At 39.9% G+C, this 17558-nt stretch overlaps 2 protein-coding genes across 2 annotated transcripts; both read right to left on the bottom strand.

Moving 5' to 3' along the window:
* Positions 1-284: 284 nt before the first annotated feature.
* Positions 285-4391, bottom strand: ccnb2 (cyclin B2). Its single transcript, XM_077712721.1, has 8 exons — positions 4153-4391; positions 3964-4074; positions 2384-2638; positions 2149-2307; positions 1827-2063; positions 859-999; positions 647-757; positions 285-579 (listed from the first exon to the last, which is right to left on the bottom strand). The coding sequence occupies exons 1-8, from the start codon at positions 4177-4179 to the stop codon at positions 469-471; spliced, it is 1152 nt and encodes a 383-aa protein (XP_077568847.1). The 5' UTR covers positions 4180-4391; the 3' UTR covers positions 285-468.
* Positions 4392-6094: 1703 nt separating this feature from the next.
* kmt5b (lysine methyltransferase 5B) lies at positions 6095-17460 on the bottom strand. The gene is made up of 11 exons (XM_077712720.1): positions 17070-17460; positions 15526-15608; positions 14852-15101; positions 14631-14778; positions 14360-14525; positions 14160-14269; positions 13212-13378; positions 11511-11530; positions 11264-11400; positions 10871-11070; positions 6095-10089 (listed from the first exon to the last, which is right to left on the bottom strand). Exons 3-11 carry the CDS (start codon positions 15012-15014, stop codon positions 8597-8599), a joined length of 2604 nt encoding a protein of 867 aa, XP_077568846.1. The 5' UTR covers positions 15015-15101; positions 15526-15608; positions 17070-17460; the 3' UTR covers positions 6095-8596.
* Between the last annotated feature and the right edge of the window lie 98 nt (positions 17461-17558).

A 17558-nucleotide genomic window follows, 5' to 3' on the forward strand; every position in this document is an offset into this window, starting at 1 on the left:
CAGTCCACTTTCAATTTGATAAACAAGGCTGGAGAATGTCAGCTTATCCCTTGGGGTTTCTCCCAATTTTAAATCCTTGTTTTTTGTTATCATCCCTTTCGACTTCATACTTCATATCTGATATTTTATCTTTCAGTTCCAACAATTCAGACATGCCTTCATCCTCTAGTTCTTCTCACAGCAGATGGCTACTTCCTGGAAATATTATGTACCATTTCTTTTACTGTTCCAAAGAAATAAAATTAAGTTTCTTAAATTGATTTAGCAAAATTCATAGGCTGAGATGCAGATGATAAAGGTGCTTTATTTCCTTTTAAGTAAAGTGCCACACACTACGTCAAGCATTGTCATACATTAAAATAACTCTCAATCAAGACTTCAATTTGTACAACTAAAAATAAATTAAAAGTTTAACATCAAATTCAAAACAAATTGCTTCTGGAAACAATAAAAAAAATTGTCAAGGCTTCAATGAGCATTTTGAGCAGCCTGTGCCATGTTGCTGATGAGCGGTGACTTCAGCTGAGGAATTAGGCTGATCTTTAACAACTTGCTGCTTGAGTACTTTTTCTTGACAGCCTGGAAAGCAAGAAACATTGAGACTGTGCTTTCATTATTGACTTCATTGTGCTCAGGGGTCCCTCACCTGGAACTTGGTTTTCTCGCAATTCACCATTTCAACATTTTTGGCCATGAGCAAGATGATGGGCTTCAGGTGGGCCTCGCTATACGTCGAGTAGTGCTCCTGTGTGGATGACTGAAAGGTGGCAAACAAAAAAAATGAAAAAGTACCAATAAAAATGGAGAGACTGAACAACTCACACCCTCAAAACACATTAATATTGTGATCTGACTCACCCACGGCATGTTATGGAGCAGCAGCTGAGTGAGGCACATGGCCGCAGCGGCGATCTCAGAAGGGTGATAATGCACCATTTCATAGTCAGTGAGCGTCAACTCCATCAGATATTTGGCCAACGTGTGCCTTTCAATGTCCGACTATGAGAAAACACAGCCAAAAGAGACACCTACGCATTATAATGCATCTCAGTACAAATACAGATACGAGCTTAATGCGTTCCAGGACTGAGCTCGTAAGTCCATTGACTTCTATCTCAAACCAACATTTCCCATAGAAATGAACAAAAACAAATTCATTTGTTCCAACCCTCTTAAAAAACACCAAAGAAGAAGATATTGGAATGGAAAAACATTTGTATTGTTTCTAATTTGCCATCTATTAACAGAGTAACAAATAACTAGTGGTTAAGATGTCTAATAGTACTAAAATTAGACGGATTTCGCAGAGGGGGGAGAGACAGACTGACGAGAGAGAGAGAATTTTTGCACGGCAACACGCTCAATTTGCCCCGCCACCACTCTGACTTTCAGCTGCAGTTTTTAAAATGAAACCTACCGAGAGTTGTTTGCTTTTGTCTTCCCTTCAAAATATTCCGAAAACGATGCACATGCATGTCGCCACAATAGGATAACGCACGAACACTTAGCCAACGGTAAGTACTAATATACTCCTCTCGTATTGGTGAGCAAACCCCGCCACGCATACACCATACTGCATTGACTAACGGGGGAAAAAGAATACTGAAAAAAAATGCAACGCTCCGCCCAGTGCTCATAGAGACATTTACACAGGGGAGTTGCGGGGAGATGTTCACATAAGTATGGTTGTATATCAACATTTGTCTCATATCTCAAGATAAATCTTTGCTCAAAATTTTCCTCGTATCTTAAACAGCTCAAATGTCGGCGCACTCGTATGTCAAGGTATTACTGTACTTGTTTGAGGGAATGACTACAGGTCTCACATTCGCCACTTTTGAAGCTCTTCTGAGGAAATGCAACGGAAGAGGTCGTCCGAGCTGAAAGTTGAGGCTCCTCAGAATCAGTTGCTCCATCTCCAATATCTGAGCCGTGGTGAACGCGTTGTCGGTGATATGTACAAAGTCACGCACTGCCACAGGATACGTCTCCTCATACTTGGAGGCAACCAACATGGCAGTCACGCCAGCGAGCTGCAGCTTCCTGCGAGAAACTGGCTGGACCTGTGGCAAGATTCATGTTTCTCTCACATTAGAAAAAATAAAACAAAAGTCCAAAAATCATTTCAAACAAGCCACCTCTTCCTACCTGGAGGAACCGATCGAGGACTGCAACAGAGAGATACAAAGTCTCTTGGAGGAGCTGAAACCTAGAATGAACCTGGACTATCCAGTCGACAAGAAGCGCTCGCATGCGCCCTGTGATTTCATAACCCTCCATGTAGTTAGCACGTACAGCCTGCTCGATCTGTGAAGAGCAACAGGACATTAAATAACTTGTCTTTCACCGTGTAAGGTGGCTGGCAGAGGCAGAAAATAAATACCTCCAGCTGGTGAAGATACCTATAGATATCTTTGACAAACTCTGAGCACAGCTGAGGTAAGTCACCATCCTCTTTATCGACATCCTCCACTTGGAGCAGTGTGTTGGAGAAAGCCTGGCACATTTGTGCCACCTCTTCTTTCAAGGAAAAATCAGCAGATGTCTCATGCCTCAAAGGAAGTAGATCTGCTGGTGCTTGAACCTGAACTGGATTGAGGGCTTGACCTTTCAGGATTCCAGGTGCTTTGCTTTGTACCTGTGTCACGGTTAAATGTCAAAGGGAACTTCAATACATATCACAATCATCAATGTCACCACCATCATAGGTGTCACTAGGCATCACTGTTCGGCTGCAAATTTGTCGTAGTGCCATGCATCTTTGTAATTGGGAATTTGTGTCTTTGAAATGCACATGTTATTGTGACTGCTGTTTTACGCAACTTCACACATTTTTAGCACTAAATCAAATAAAAACGCATGCCAGGAATACGACAGAACAGGCTCGACTTTCAGCATTAGCTTCGATGGCAATAAAAAAGGAGGAAAGAAAGAAGGATGAATATTGTGTACAGGTAAAAATGATTTTGGCTATATTCCTAAATAATATTTAAATTGTATGAGGTTATTAATGATGCTTTTCTTATGTGTCGCAGCTGTAGCTGCAGTAGAGGTCTTATAGCCATAAAATAGTTTTTCAGGGTTGGATTCATTCAGACAGCTGAAGGCGTCGGTAGGAAATTCACAGAACGCAACTGACATTGAATGAATACAAGAATATTAACATTGAACTACTACAAGGTTTAAATAGAAATATAAAGAATGTTACATCATAAGTTATACTTTGACAAGATTCAAATTATGAAAGAGTGCTTCCTTTTCTCTAACATGAACAGAAAGAGGTTTGGTTTCCAGCGCATCAACTTTTGGGAATATAAAGGCTGTGAGCGCAACTTTTTTTGCACAATATTAGGAGATTTAAGTAATATTTGAAGAAAACTCATAAAATTATGTGGTTAAAAACATTACATTACTTATTTTTGCATCACTTAAACAGGAAGTTGTTCAGGGTCCGCAGACATCAACTTTTGGTGACATTGGTTCAGTGTGAAATAACAGATTTCGGAATAATTTTGGAGGTTTATGTGATTCATACTGATGAAACTTTGATGAAAATGACTTTCAGATGGTGGTGTCCCTTGAGATGTTTTCAATCCAAAAAGTATGGCAGAGTTAAAAGAAGGTTGGGAAACACTGATCTAGCCAGTCCAACTTTGTCCTTTTTAATGGCAAGCATATCCCTACCTTACAAAACATTTTTTTCATTTGTTGAGTAAATGTGAATAATATAAGACGGGATTTCTATTTCACAATAAATGATAAACCAACATTAAAACGTGCATGAAATGATGTTATGTAGACATCTGGGGTCGTATTGTTCAAAACTAGCCTGCAATTTGGACAATATTGAACTATCACGAGGCCATCTGCTCGAGACATTTACCTTGTCACTTCTTACCGATTTAATTCATGTTCATTTTGGATTCTGGTGTTTTCAATATTCTATCATTGTATGACCTTTACCTTTGTGTTGATTCCTGGGGCGCCCACGTTAGTTAGTTCGACAAGCGCAGGTCGCCTCGTCACAACTGCAGGTAGTTTACTCATCGTTTGTGGGTTTTCCGCAGCTGGGACCTGTTAAATTGAAATCAAGTTTCAATTTCAGCACACTGTCAACAACCACTTAAAAGCGCTTTAACAAGTTTTTCTTACATTATTACGGACTTCCATGAACGCCATGGCAGAAAACAACAGCGTTTCCACACTAAATTTGAGATAGTAATTTAAAAGACAAATACAAATCTTAATGTCACTTCAAAATTCAGCAGAAAACTCCAATGTTTCCACACTAAAGTTGAGGTGGTAATTTAAAATGAATAAACGAAAATCTTAATGTCACTAAAAGTCAGCAGCGCTGCTCGTTTGGTCTTTTGTTCGTCACCGGAATTGAGGTCAGGTTTTAAATTTTGCTCTGTCGCATTTGATTGGTTACTTACTTTAGTATAGCGCTTGTGATTGGGTAAAAGCATGGGGTTAAAGGCTCTCTTAACCTGCGCACCAAAATACTTGGCATTTAATTTAAAGATACAGTGTATGCCTATTATTTATTTTTGCCTTTTTGCTTTTTGTTCATACCGAGTATAAATTAATATAGCAGCCTGATTCCGACAGCTGTTTACTTTGCAGTAACAATATTTATAACATATATTGAAGTCTTCCCATCGAAAAATAGCAGTTCTAAGCCATTCATTATATTTAGAGAAACATGCACTTGAGCCAAATATAGTTGTCCTGTAACAAAATTGATGTAATTATCATAAATACATAATGATACAAATGAAGTAATTTATAGTTTAAGTTTTCATTATTAAATCTCTTATGGCAGCCTGATGAAGGAGTTGTTAGAGCAACGGCATCACAGTTTTGGGGTCTTGGGTTCGAATCCAGGTTGGCACTCCAGTGTGGAGTTTGCATGTTTTCTCTGGGCCTCCATGGGTTTTGTTCAGGTACTCCGGTTTCTTCCCACATCCCACAAACATGTATGGTAGGCTGGTTGGACACTCCAGATTTCTTGTAATCGGTAAAATCTTTGTGTTGTGGGGTAAAAGTTCATTCATTCATTTTCTGAACCGCTTTGTCCGCACTAGGGTTATGGGGGTGCTGAAGCCTATCCCAGTTGACTCCGGGCCAGAGGCCAGTCGATCGCAGGACACAAGGAGACAGACGACCATGCACACTCACCCCCATACCTGGGGACAATTTAAAATGTCCAATTAGCCTACCATGCATGTTTATGGAATGTGGGAGGAAACCTACAGAGGCAAATTGTTGGCTAATTAAAGTATATATAAAATTGCTTTTAATTCTTCAAAGGGCAAAACTATAACCAGTTTAAACTATGACTCGGGTTAATTTCTCATCTTGAGGGGCCCAGGAAACGAGTCAAATAGCAATGTCATATTTTTCCAGTATTGAAAGATGTTAAATAATTACAATGTGTATTGACGTGATTTATATATTGGACAATATATGCATTGTCCAGTTTTAATCATTTGTACAGATTTTACCACGCAACACGTCAAATGTCCGCAAATTATTTACATTTTTTTTCCCTTGAATTAACAGGAAAAATTGACAACTGTCTACTAGACAAAAGCACACAAACGGTACATCTGGAACAGTTTACAGTGTGTTAGAATGCAGACAACCTGAAAAAGGATATAAAGTCCATTTTAGAAGGATGATTAGCTGCTGGTAGTATGAACAATATACCGTGAAACGTAGGTAAACATCCATTTTTGTTGAACCATAGAGGATTAAAATAATAAACAGAAAGACTGACAGTGGTAAATGTACCGTATTTACTCGCATATAAACTGCACCCTTAAAATTGCCTTAATAATGTTAATGTTTTCTTACTGCAAAACTGAAAATAACCAATAAATAGTAAATGTTACTTTGCTGATATCTACTGGTGAAAAAGAGTATTGCAAGTCTTGTGTGCAGATAAGCCGTCGCCTTGATTTTTTGTTACAAATATGGCTTATATGTGAGAAAATACGGTAACTATTTCAAATGGGAAGCTGGGTACAAAAATCCATTCTCTATTAATTTGGTCAAATCTATTAAGGCACTGACTGGATATGTTTAAAAATTGTGTGGAAAATTTTAATGTATATGTATATAGATTAAGTGTACAGACTAAATTGAGCTCTGATGTTATGCTATCGCGTAGTACACAGGATTGGACAAGAAATGTTAAACAATGAAATAGCAGCATTATGGAACAATTTGGAGCAAAGTATGATTAAGATCTTTAAAGTTCTCCATCAACCTGTATTTAAGACATCACATTGATTGCCGAAAAATTTGTGGAGGAAAAAAAAGTGCTCTCGAGCAAAAAATAGTAGCAACACAAGCCAGTCTTTCTGTACATTACTTTTATAATGAGATGTCTTAAAGATTTGTTAACTTTGAAGCATGAACAATGTGACGTATTCAGTATGCCATGTTTTTATTACAGTGTCTCCAAAACTAAAGAAACGTCGGTCAATTTAAAAACAGTTGTGTATAATAAAACCATGTGCTTTTATTTATTTGAAGTCTGTTCCATGAAAAAAAAAACATAACAAATGCCAATAAAAAAAATCCAGGGTTAAGGGATTGCAGTAATTAAAACATGGCACATTAGTCCAAATGAAATGACTGACAAAATTTTTACTTCAGGAGAAACTCCACCACACTGAAAAATCAGCATGGCTTCTCACATTTATAAAAAAAAAAAAAAAAAGAAAAAGAAAAAAAAAAAGAAAAAGGGGGGCTCATTAAAAACCTGCCTATAAGACAGAATGGATAGTCACTATACTGTACACTTTCTACAATGTCAATGTCCATTATGAATATAGTAAGTGCATTCACTGAAAGGAAGAGTTCAACATAAAACAATCTCTCTATTTGCAATTATGTTCTGGAGACTAATCTAGTACAAATTTAATGTATTTTAAATCAGCGGTCCCCAACCACCGGTCCGTGGACCGGTACCATTCCGTGAGCTACCTAATGCCGGTCTGTCAGAGTAAAAAATATAACATTTTCCATCTTGCCCTCCTACTTGAAATGAGAAAAGTTGTTGTTATAATAATAATAGCTTTTTTGCTTGGGACTTGTTGTTTTTGCCGTCGTGGGTTTCGTTCGTGCACCGAGCCAACCCCCCACACAATTAGTTGTCTTAAATTGTCGCCCTCCCCATTAGCCGGTCTGCGAGAAAATAGAGCTTTACCGGTTCGCGGTGAGAAAAAGGTTAGGGACCGCTGTTCTAAATTACACAATGAAAACGACTTTTGCTTTGGAAGAATATTTTTTGGGGTGAGCAATAGGTGATTTCTTTTCCTTGCTGCGTGGAGTGCCTCCCAAAGACCTTTGATCAAATGCCACTGAAAGAAATATCCAATGTTGATTGAAATGTATGTGATTCATTTTTAAGTCATGGCATAGTTGTAAGAACGTGTACACATTTCACTCCATTCTAACTTTAAACAAGGGTTAACTAGTAGGATCCGCTACTTGTTGCAGGTTTCTTTTGTGGGCCAGTTTGGAAAAAAAAGCTCAGAATGTTGTACAAGTGTAAAATAAAATGCACACGCTTTTTGTTTCCTACGTATTAAGTACTAAATAGATCATGGGAGTCTGCACATAGATCTATTTACTGAATTTGTTTCTTGGTGAATTATGAGTAATAAAAACTAAGTGAGTTATTTCAAGTGTGTATCAAACTAGTTCTTCGCATTGGTCAATTCTTAAGAAGCGGTTACAAAAAAAGTTGGCAAACTAAAAATAATACTATGAGAAACCTTAATGTGACAAAAGGGGCAATGACAGTAAGATTTATATTATACTTTTTTATATAGTCATTTATTGTCCAATCTTTTCACCTCCATTAAGCCTGAATTTATATTTAACAAATAGGAGTCAACAGGAGCTAGAGGAATACACACACCATATTGAATGCAATTCTGCATGGAAAGTTTTATCTTTATTTTCCAGTTACTATTAGGTAAAGTGTTTTGGGAGGCTCAACCAGCGAGGCCACTTCTTACAAACGCACCAATATTAAAATATGTTCAGGTTGTCATTATTATCAAAATGCCAAATGTGAACACTGACAATTTGTTGTTAAATGATCTGTATAAGGTAGGACTGTCACAAAATAATGCTGTAAACCACTGGTGGACCAAAAAAGGCCAACACAAAAAAAAAAAAAATCAGACAGGTAATGAATGCAATCAAAATTGAGTCGAGATTTGTTTTAGGTTAACAGCCCCTTCTAGTAATGTTGTGGGCCTGTATTCACAAAGAATCTTATGATGGATGAGTGAAATTTGTTCCAAGTCTGCGACACGTGACAAACGTCTCCTGGATTCTTTATGACTCGAGTAGAAATGGTCTGTATGAAAGCATTCCGTTGACGGGCAGTAAAGCATTCAATAATAGTTTGTGGAGTGGGGAGGGATGAGAAACCATTTGTGCTTCTTTATGAATACCGGCCCAGGTTTAAGTTGGATTTGTTTTTAAATTACTGTACTTATTTTACATCAACACAACTGTTGATTAGCTTGTTTTTTTTATTTACAGGGAGTAGCGTGATGAGCTCCACAAGCTATGAATTCAGCCTCAAGGACTGATCCTCTCTCCTCCTGGAGGAGATATCAATGTCAATGGAGTCTTTACCTACAATGAGTCGCAGACGTTTTGCTGGGGGAAGTGGAATGAAATCGTCTTCAAACTCATTGTCAAAGTAGTCGTCGTCCTCCTCCTCCTCCTCTTCCTCCTCGTCATCACCGTCCGCGTCATTTTCGTCTGATGACGGCTCGGACATAATCTTTTGGGTCCGATGTCCACCACTTCTAGGCTCGAGGCTCTGTCCCATGTCACCATTAAAGGTCACCTGATCCTGCTTCATTTGGGATATTCTCCGTGCCTCATCCTCTCTCTTCAGCTGTATCTTTAGCTTCGTTGAGCTACTGTGGACCACGGGGGAAAAACCGTTACCAAGTTTGGCTATGTATGAGCTGCCTTTCTCCTTGTCGTGGTCCTTGCTGAACTTGATACTAATCTTGCTGGAAGAAGCGGAGGTCACCGACGAGGCAGAAAGGCTGGAAGAACCGATGACTTCGTTCGCGTCGTTGGTCTTGCTGCTGCTACTGTCTCTCCGTCGGCGAAGCGTCAGTTTAGGGAGACCTGTCGTGTTCTCCAGGATCAACTGGGCATCGTAACGAGTTATCCGACGCTTTTTTTTACCCTTGTCTTGAGAGCGACAGCTGCTTTTACCCTTCTCCCTGCGGAGGGCTTTTCTGCCGTTGGCACCCCCATTCAAGTCTCTGTGCCGGTCGGAGAAGCTCAACAGAACCTTCCCGCAGTCTGAGTAGTTGGCAGTGTGAGCAGACGCCACGGGCATAAACGGCTCACCGTAAGAGTCCTCGCATTTAATAGTTCGTTCTGGACCTAGGCGAGTTGGTCGTTTCAGCCTCGTGCATGAACCATGTTGGATATAGCCGGGATTTAATTGAGGCTGCTGAAGACCTATCCCGTGATGCAAATACTCCTCCATGTCCGATGGCTCTGATTTAATGACCACTGCACCTGAGACCGGGCTCAAGTTGTGCATAGCACCAGCATCCAGTTTGACACCGCCTGTTGTTTCTTGCGCTTTGACAAGTGTCCTCGTGGACCTGCGAGTTCTGTATGTTGGAGATAAGCAAGTCTTAGCGTGTTGCACGACCGTCAGATGAACATTTTCCTTTGCAGCATGGCGTGTTAAGCATCCCCGTTGGCCAAGCGTCTTTTGGACTAGCTCCTGTGCATCCTTCTCCTCCTTTACGGAGATACCTTTCAACAGTGTTGCCTTCGAGTCCCTGAGACCCAGCTGGCAGGTTTCTCCTTTGGCCAACGCCTTGGCCTCTACGACCCTTCTGCGACTCCGCAACTGGACTTTACTTAATGAAGGCTTTGATTGGGATTTTAGTCTCTTTGGTACCCTATTGTTGTTTACACGTCCTTGTTTTGAACATGAGGTAGTCAGGGCTCTTGACAAACTCTGTCTTGTTTGAGTCCTGTTTTTATACTTGAGGCCAGATGATCTTTTTCTGGCAGCTATAAGACAAAATGTCACACATAAATCAGTACATTGTCGAAAAATATACAGTAATACCTCATTAATTCATTTTCTGAACTGCTTCATCCTCACTACGGTCGGGGGGGACAGGGGGAGGGTGCTGGAGCCTACCTCAGCTTACGTCGAGCCAGAGGAAGGCAACACCCTGAATTGGTGGGCAGCCAATCGCAGGACACGGGGAGACAGACAACCATTCACTCACACACGCGTACGTAAGGGAAATTTAGAGAGTCCAATTAGCTTACCATGCATGTCTTTAGAATGTGGGAGAAAACCGGAGTACCCGGAAAAACCCCCACACAGGCCCGGGGAGAACATGCAAACTCCACACAGATAGACATGACCTGGATTTGAACTCAGGATACCAGAGCTGTGAGGCCGACGCGCTAACCACTCGCTACATCGGGCTGCCTCGGAATAATAAAACAAACATTAAATATGGAACAAAAGCAAGTCAGAATTGATGAGTATTCCACTGGGGGAAGTTTCTGCCTTAGGGAGTTAAATATTAGTACAGAGGGTTTTTACATCCAAATAATATTAAATAGACACCATTATATTTTATTGCGTTTCTTCAACTATTGCGCCAGGTCTTATTAACCGTAATAAACGAGGTATTACTGTATTCTGTACTTTTCTCCTTGATTATCCCGAATTGAAATCCACAATACGAACACATTTCATCAGATTGTTCAGCCGCGTGAAAATTGTTTTGAGTCTCATAATATGCAGTGTAGTGAAACTGCATTATCCTCTTACATTGATGTGTTTTTGGCGATTCCTGAGAGTCTACATCGGTGTGGGAGCCTACAGAGTGAGAGTCCAAACTCCGGTTTCCTTCTCCTAACTTCTTCAGACGGTTAAGACGTTTGTCCGTCTCCCGTAATCCATATTTGCTGTTGATCACCGGAACCTCGACAGGTAGTCCAGCTTTGGATTTGAAAGCACCAGTGCCACGTCTGTGCAACATCCAAAACAGGTTGAAAAAATAAAATACAGAATTTAAGATTACGAGCAGAGCAATTTTGGTTTACAGTCTTTTATAGTGATATCTCCTCTAATGATACCTGCAAAACCAACTACATTAAACTGCCAATTTTTGAAAATAACAATCAATAACCATAGTTAAAAGAAGTCTTTAAATAAATTTACCGTTCACAGGTGTAGCATTCACAAAATTCATTGTTTTCCCCAAAAAATCCATCTCCATAGTAACAAGAGATTTCCTCGCCTGGCTCAATATCCCTCAGCACCTTCACACAAGCAGTGTCCCGCCCTGTCGAAACAAACTAACAAAAAAAGTTGTGAATGTAGACTTTTGTATGGTTATCATCCTAATCAAAAATGATAAATTAAAAAAGATTACTAAACCTATGTAGGTATCAATGAAGTTAGTCACCTTGCAGTTTGGCCGACAATCTGAAAAAGGCGAAAAAAGTTACAAATTAATTATCTGGATAGTATTGACAAATATGGACAGACATTTGCCAGATAGCCATAGTCAATGTGATTGTGTGCGTGAGAGGTCTGTTTCATTGTGCCCTGCAATTGGCTGGCAACTGATTTTCATTTTTTTTACATGGTCACTATTTCCTAGGTCCTTGAAGAAGTAAAGTGAGTGAGATTGTATTTTGTTGTTTACTCTGTTAGCACCAAGTTCTGTTGTGATAATTTTTTTAACCATTACGTTAATAAAAGGCTAATCAAATGACGGCAACCAATTAGTTATTTTCCTACAAAGTAAAAAATTAAGCGGTTATTGATTAATGCACAAACGAAAAGATTGCAATTTGAGAAACTAAAGGGATATCAGAGCTGCCAACCTCCGTTAACCACATTTCAGGACTACAGTGGGCACATTTCTGGAGTGAATGCGATTCACACAAAATCGATAGGCATCAAATCACACAAGACAAATCTTTCGTCAGTAATTGTAACTCGGATGAATCACAATACCGTATTTTCACGACTATAAGGCGCACTTAAGTCTTAAATTTTCTCCAAAATAGACAGGGTGCCTTATAATCAAGTGCGCTTTATATATGTACCGATACTAAAATTGTTATCACGATAAAATTATTTAAATCAGTCGATAGGATAACTACGGGAAGCAGCCCTCGACTCTACTATTTTGCCCGTAGAAAAAGTAGTGCGCAGTGACTGCTGGGATATATAGTTCTTTTGTCAACCAATTGACAGCGGCCGTCATTTAATAGGGTGGATTTACAAAAGAACTCCTGCAACTAGATGTTGGCATCAATAGAGCATTCAAAGCTAGACTGTGAACGCTATATATATTTTTTACATGCATAAATATTGAGCCGCAACAGCTCTGGCAACTGCGGCAAGCAGCCCCAGACTTTATTTCCGGTGCGGGGTGAATGCCGAGATATATAAAACGGCGTTGCATTTCGGTTGAGGTAGATCTAGCACATTAATTCTATGTTCGTCGTCATTCACAGTGGAAATTTCAACTGTGGTCCTAGCTTTCAAGAAGGCCGAAATTACTGGCTCGATTAATGACGACTTTGGTGAGATGCTATTGCTGTGTCACAAAAATGCTTATACTTTAGCCTCGGAGAAAATAAAATAAAAATGTGTTTATTCATGTTGGGAGTGAATGGAGTTGTCAGAAAGCTGATTTGGAATATATTAGTAAAGTTTGGCTGACCTATTTGACTGATTTGTTGACATTCCCTTTAGCGCAGCACCATCTAGTAGTAATGCGGAACGGTGCGTCTTTAAATGCGATGCGTCTTGTGTGTCAAATACAGAAATAGCACTCGTTACTGACACTGTGCCTTGAAATGCTGTGCGTCATATAGTCATAATAATACGGTACATTCTTGTTACCGAATTATTTTGCTTTACAGTGGAGTTGAATCAAGATGACGGAAGCCGAAGCGATGGTGTGAATTTTGGGGCATTTAAATTGGAAATTTAGTACTTTTCTGGAATGGTTGCTTAAAAAAAAGGAAGTGACAATATTTGGGGATTGCCAGATTTTAGGGAGGTTTTCTGGAGTCCCCGAGTTTCCGGAGTAGTTGGCAGCTCTGGAATATGATTAATAATAATAATAAGACTCAATAGGGATTAATACCATGATTAATAAAAGCAGCTGGTCCCAGCCAGAGCTGTGCACAGTTCTTGCGCGTAGAATACATCACACTGAAATCATTCTCTCCATGCCGTAACAGCATGTTTTCTTCACTCTCCGAAAGCTCGGCAATGCATCCCACCAAGTACTCGATCTTATCATTTCTTTTCCTGTAGAACATCAGGCACAAATTTAGAAATCGTGACATTCATCGCACTGCAACGTTAGATCAGTGTTTCCCAACCACTGTGCAACGGCATACTGATGTGCCGTGGATAATTACAAGAAGTTATATATTGTAATATTATGAAAATAAAATCAAATTATGATGAACATTAAAATCATAGATTGTACTATTACAATATTCAAATTGTAATATTATGAGATTAAAATTAATTTGTTGCTTTTTTTTCAGTGAGCATAAAACGGCTCTTCGCGCGATGTTACGAGATTGAAGTGGTTTTCTTGTTTTTGCATTACGTAAACTGGAAGTAGGTTAGTTTCAGGGACACCAATTTGGGGCAACTTAAAAGTCTGTGTGAACATAATATTGCTTTTCGCATAATCATAGGAGATTTAAGTAACATACAGTAACAACAGTAACATTGGGTGAAAAAGTGATAAAATGATCAGGTCTTAAAACGTTACATCACTCGAACCAGAAGTCGTTCGGGGTCCACAGACATCTACATCTGGTGACATTAGGTCGCTGTGAAAATTGTATTTTTGTGGTACATTCAATATCTGGTGACAAAACCTTGATGAGAACAACTTTATATTTTTAATATGAACGACATAGTAATTAATTAAAAGAATTTTGGGTGGTATTGCACCCTATGATTTTTTTTCAAGGCAAAAAGGGTACTGCAGTTAAAAAAATGTTGGGAAACACTGCGTTCCATCATTAAATGTGCATTTAGTGTATGTAAATGCTAAAATGTTATGAATTACCATTCTTTAGTTGCCACAATTTTAGCTCCATTTTGCTCCGAAGAATAGCGATTACATGGAAGAATCTCAAAACCGCTGTCAGTGGCAAACACCCGCAAATACACAAATACCTGTGGAAAAACTTGATGGTTATACCCCTTTTGGTTTGAACAGATATAATACTGAGAGATACAGTAAATATGGAAACAAAAAAAACCTACATGTTGTTTGAATAGCTTTTCTTGAGATTTTGTCTTGTGAACAAAAAGATTACGGGACCAGTCCCCTGATATCAATGCTCTAAATGCTTTCTCCAGATTATCATGCTTTTTGAAGCGTTCGATAATTTCCTTCAACTCCTCCTGTCTTCCTTTTACGGGCCGAAATCTGTGGTGAAATATCAAGAAGAGAACATGAATTCATAGAAGAGATGACAATCGTATCCCTCTGGCAAAATAAATAAAAGAATAAGGAACTAAAAAAAATGCTCACCTGGTGTTCATTTTGTGAGTTTGAAAGCCCAGGTAAGGATCTAATATGAGACTGGTGGTTAGGTCATCATTCTCACAAAGCTCTTTAGCAGTCATTCCTGAGGAGGGCATATATCGCCTCTCTGTCTCCAGGCTAGTTGCATGAAACCCTGCCAAAACAAACACTCCGAATGTGGAACAGCAACTAAAACAGACTGTCGTAATTAAAATATATTTACTCACTGCGGCTACATCTTCGGTTTCTGGGATGTGTTTTGCTGTGACGCAAAGAGGCCCGCTGTGAATGTTGAGACCGAGACTGACTCAAAGGTGGCTCGCTGGTTAGCTTGTTTCCATGTCGCCTGCCATTTAATACCATGTTCTTGGATTCGCCCAACCACTTCATGCCCACAAGCCCCCTGGTCCAGTTGCATTTAGTCTCCGAGATGAAGAAACACTCAAATGGGGAAGACTGGGGCCTTGAATGTGATTTCTAAAAACACAGAGGGGAAGAAAATGTTATTTTCAATTTCAAAATCTGCAACTTTCTTAAAAAGAAGGAATCTTAATGTTGAGTCCCAGTGACAGGGATAGACGTTCAATGCGTTTGAAGAGGGAGGACTGTCGGTGATTGAACACTCCTAGTTTCAAATGGAATGTATGTCTTTTGTTTTGAATGGCTGTGGATTCTCATCTCATTTTTGGAACCGCTTTATCCTCACTAGGGTAATGGGGGTGCTGGAGCGCATCCCAGCAAACTTCGGGCCAGAGGCGGGGGACATCCTGAATTGGTGGCTAGTCAATCGTAGGGCACAATGAGACAACCATTCACGCTCGCACTCATACTTAGGGGCAATTTAGAGTGTTCAATCAGCCTACCATGCATGTCTTTAGAATGTGGGAGGAAATTGGAGTACCTGGAGAAAACCCACGCAGTCCCAGGGAGGATATGCCAACTCCCAACAGGTGGACCGACCTGGATTTGAACCCAGGTCTCCCGCTGTGGATGAATCAAGACAGATTTTTTAGGGTCACTGATTGCACGTGCTGTATATTCAGGTACAACTACCTCATGTCAGAGCCACTCAGTTATGTCATAGTTAAAAGAAATATGTTAACAGTGAACTTTAAGTCACACAACTACTAGCCCTGTAGTAAGCTTAGAGCAGGGATTGAATGCTGAATTTAGATAAAACTTGTGGCATTTTCCGCAACAGAGGGGGACTGAACGGCGCCTTTAAAGTTAAGCTGTAGCGCTATTTAGTGGTAACCTAAAATAATGCGTGGCTTTACGACCAGCCCAGTTTGAACGTACCCAATATTAATGCAGGATGTTAAATCAGTCAAGCACGAACCTCACAAACGTCAGGCGGTGGCATTAAAACGTGCATAAGAAACCGTTTTCCAACTGTAGTTCCCAATTGAACCAAAACATGACGTGTGGTACTTGTTACAATCATAGACAAACGGTGACTACGCTACAAAACAGGGACGCCTAGCTGGTTAGCTAGCTAGCTGGCTAGCTTGTACGCCCAATTGTTGACTGAGATTGAAACCCGGAAAACCGCCGGGATATTTAAGAGCAAACGGTCGTGTCTCTTATTTGAGTTTGCATCGTTTGCTAACAAGTTGCATTTCATGCATTTGGTGGGTTGGTTAGTGTGGGTTAGCAACCAGGACGACGCCTTATCTGGCTCGGCCGCAGCGATTAGCTTTGCAGCAGACACCGGCAGAATGTCATTACTAAATACAATCAACAACAAGATCACTAGAGTGGCTCCAAATCACTTCTTGATGGGTTGCAATCACGGAAATTGAACTGAAGAATTCCAACATTGTTAGACTTATTTGGAATTATATTAAAGGGCCAACTGACAGCAATGTAATAAATCCAAACGTTCATAAACACCAGCCGACACCCAAAACAACAAGTACATGCCAGATCAGAAGGTTCATTTGACAACATGACACAGATTACCTTATTTTAAGACAGCTATATGTGGGTGAATCCTTATGATAGCGATCATTAAACTTCATCAAGGCGCTTACTTAGCTTGCTAAGCTAACCTTTTCAATAGCAATCGGTCGCCCAGTCCCACAACAATTACGACGATTGCATTAAACCGTTGCACGTCAATGTAATACTCGACAATAAAGCGCCGATAGTTAGCGACATATGTAGAAGACAATGAGAAAAATACCCACCTACACGGCAGCAGTGAATAGTTGCTAGTGTACTACCATTAGCTTTTCCAGTTTGATTTGGGAATAAACAATCAGCTCATTTTCAGATGCACATCCTACCACATTCAATCGAAGGGCGCAACACAAATAGTTAATAGTTGGTTATTTATGCTGGTAGCTTCCTGTTAAATTGCATTAAGTATCATTTTTACGCGATACTATCGTTAAATGTCCCTAAGTGAAGAAATCGGAAACAGAATAATTGCATTTCACTCACCGAGTGACCGCGTCCAAGAGTCCTGGACTTAAAAACAATGTTGGTTAAAATTCCTCAAAAACAGAAACAACACCGTAAGTATTACAGGAAACACATTTTAAAAAAAAGAAAGAAATTATCATTAAAATTCAAGATGGCGGACTAGCACGGGGAAGCTGGAGAGAAAGGCGAACCACGGCTATCCGACACAAAGTAGTTCCAATGTGTATACTCAGTCGCTTTCATCCGTCCGGAATCAAACGATCAACCTGACAATCGCAGACTACACGCACTACACGATCTATTTGTGACCTTAATTTATCTTGGAGACCGCCACAGTCTGATGTACAGACGAGTGCTGCTGTAATAAACACATTTATTTACGCGTTCCAAAGAATCACGCGGCAGCGGGTTCTACCTGCTTTGGGCCACGCCGTTCAAACTTGGCAGCACTTATACCATCTCGTCTATAATCTTGACCTCGTCTGCACTTTGTTTCTTCCTCTGTAT

Source organism: Stigmatopora nigra, chromosome 3, assembly GCF_051989575.1.
Source record: "Stigmatopora nigra isolate UIUO_SnigA chromosome 3, RoL_Snig_1.1, whole genome shotgun sequence".
NCBI classification, from domain to species: Eukaryota; Metazoa; Chordata; class Actinopteri; order Syngnathiformes; family Syngnathidae; genus Stigmatopora; species Stigmatopora nigra.

Excerpts from the sequence above, each read along its gene's own strand:
- ccnb2 (XM_077712721.1), bottom strand. The coding sequence starts at position 4,179 with ATGGCGTTCATGGAAGTCCGTAATAAT. Across the intron at positions 2,639-3,963 it reads CCCCAGGAATCAACACAAAG|GTACAAAGCAAAGCACCTGG; the intron begins GTAAAGGTCATA and ends ACCGTGACACAG. Across the intron at positions 2,308-2,383 it reads GGTATCTTCACCAGCTGGAG|ATCGAGCAGGCTGTACGTGC; the intron begins GTATTTATTTTC and ends TGCTCTTCACAG.
- kmt5b (XM_077712720.1), bottom strand. The coding sequence starts at position 15,014 with ATGAAGTGGTTGGGCGAATCCAAGAACATGGTATTAAATGGCAGGCGA. Across the intron at positions 13,379-14,159 it reads ATTGTGGCAACTAAAGAATG|GAAAAGAAATGATAAGATCG; the intron begins GTAATTCATAAC and ends GATGTTCTACAG. Across the intron at positions 11,071-11,263 it reads GAATGCTACACCTGTGAACG|ACGTGGCACTGGTGCTTTCA; the intron begins GTAAATTTATTT and ends GATGTTGCACAG.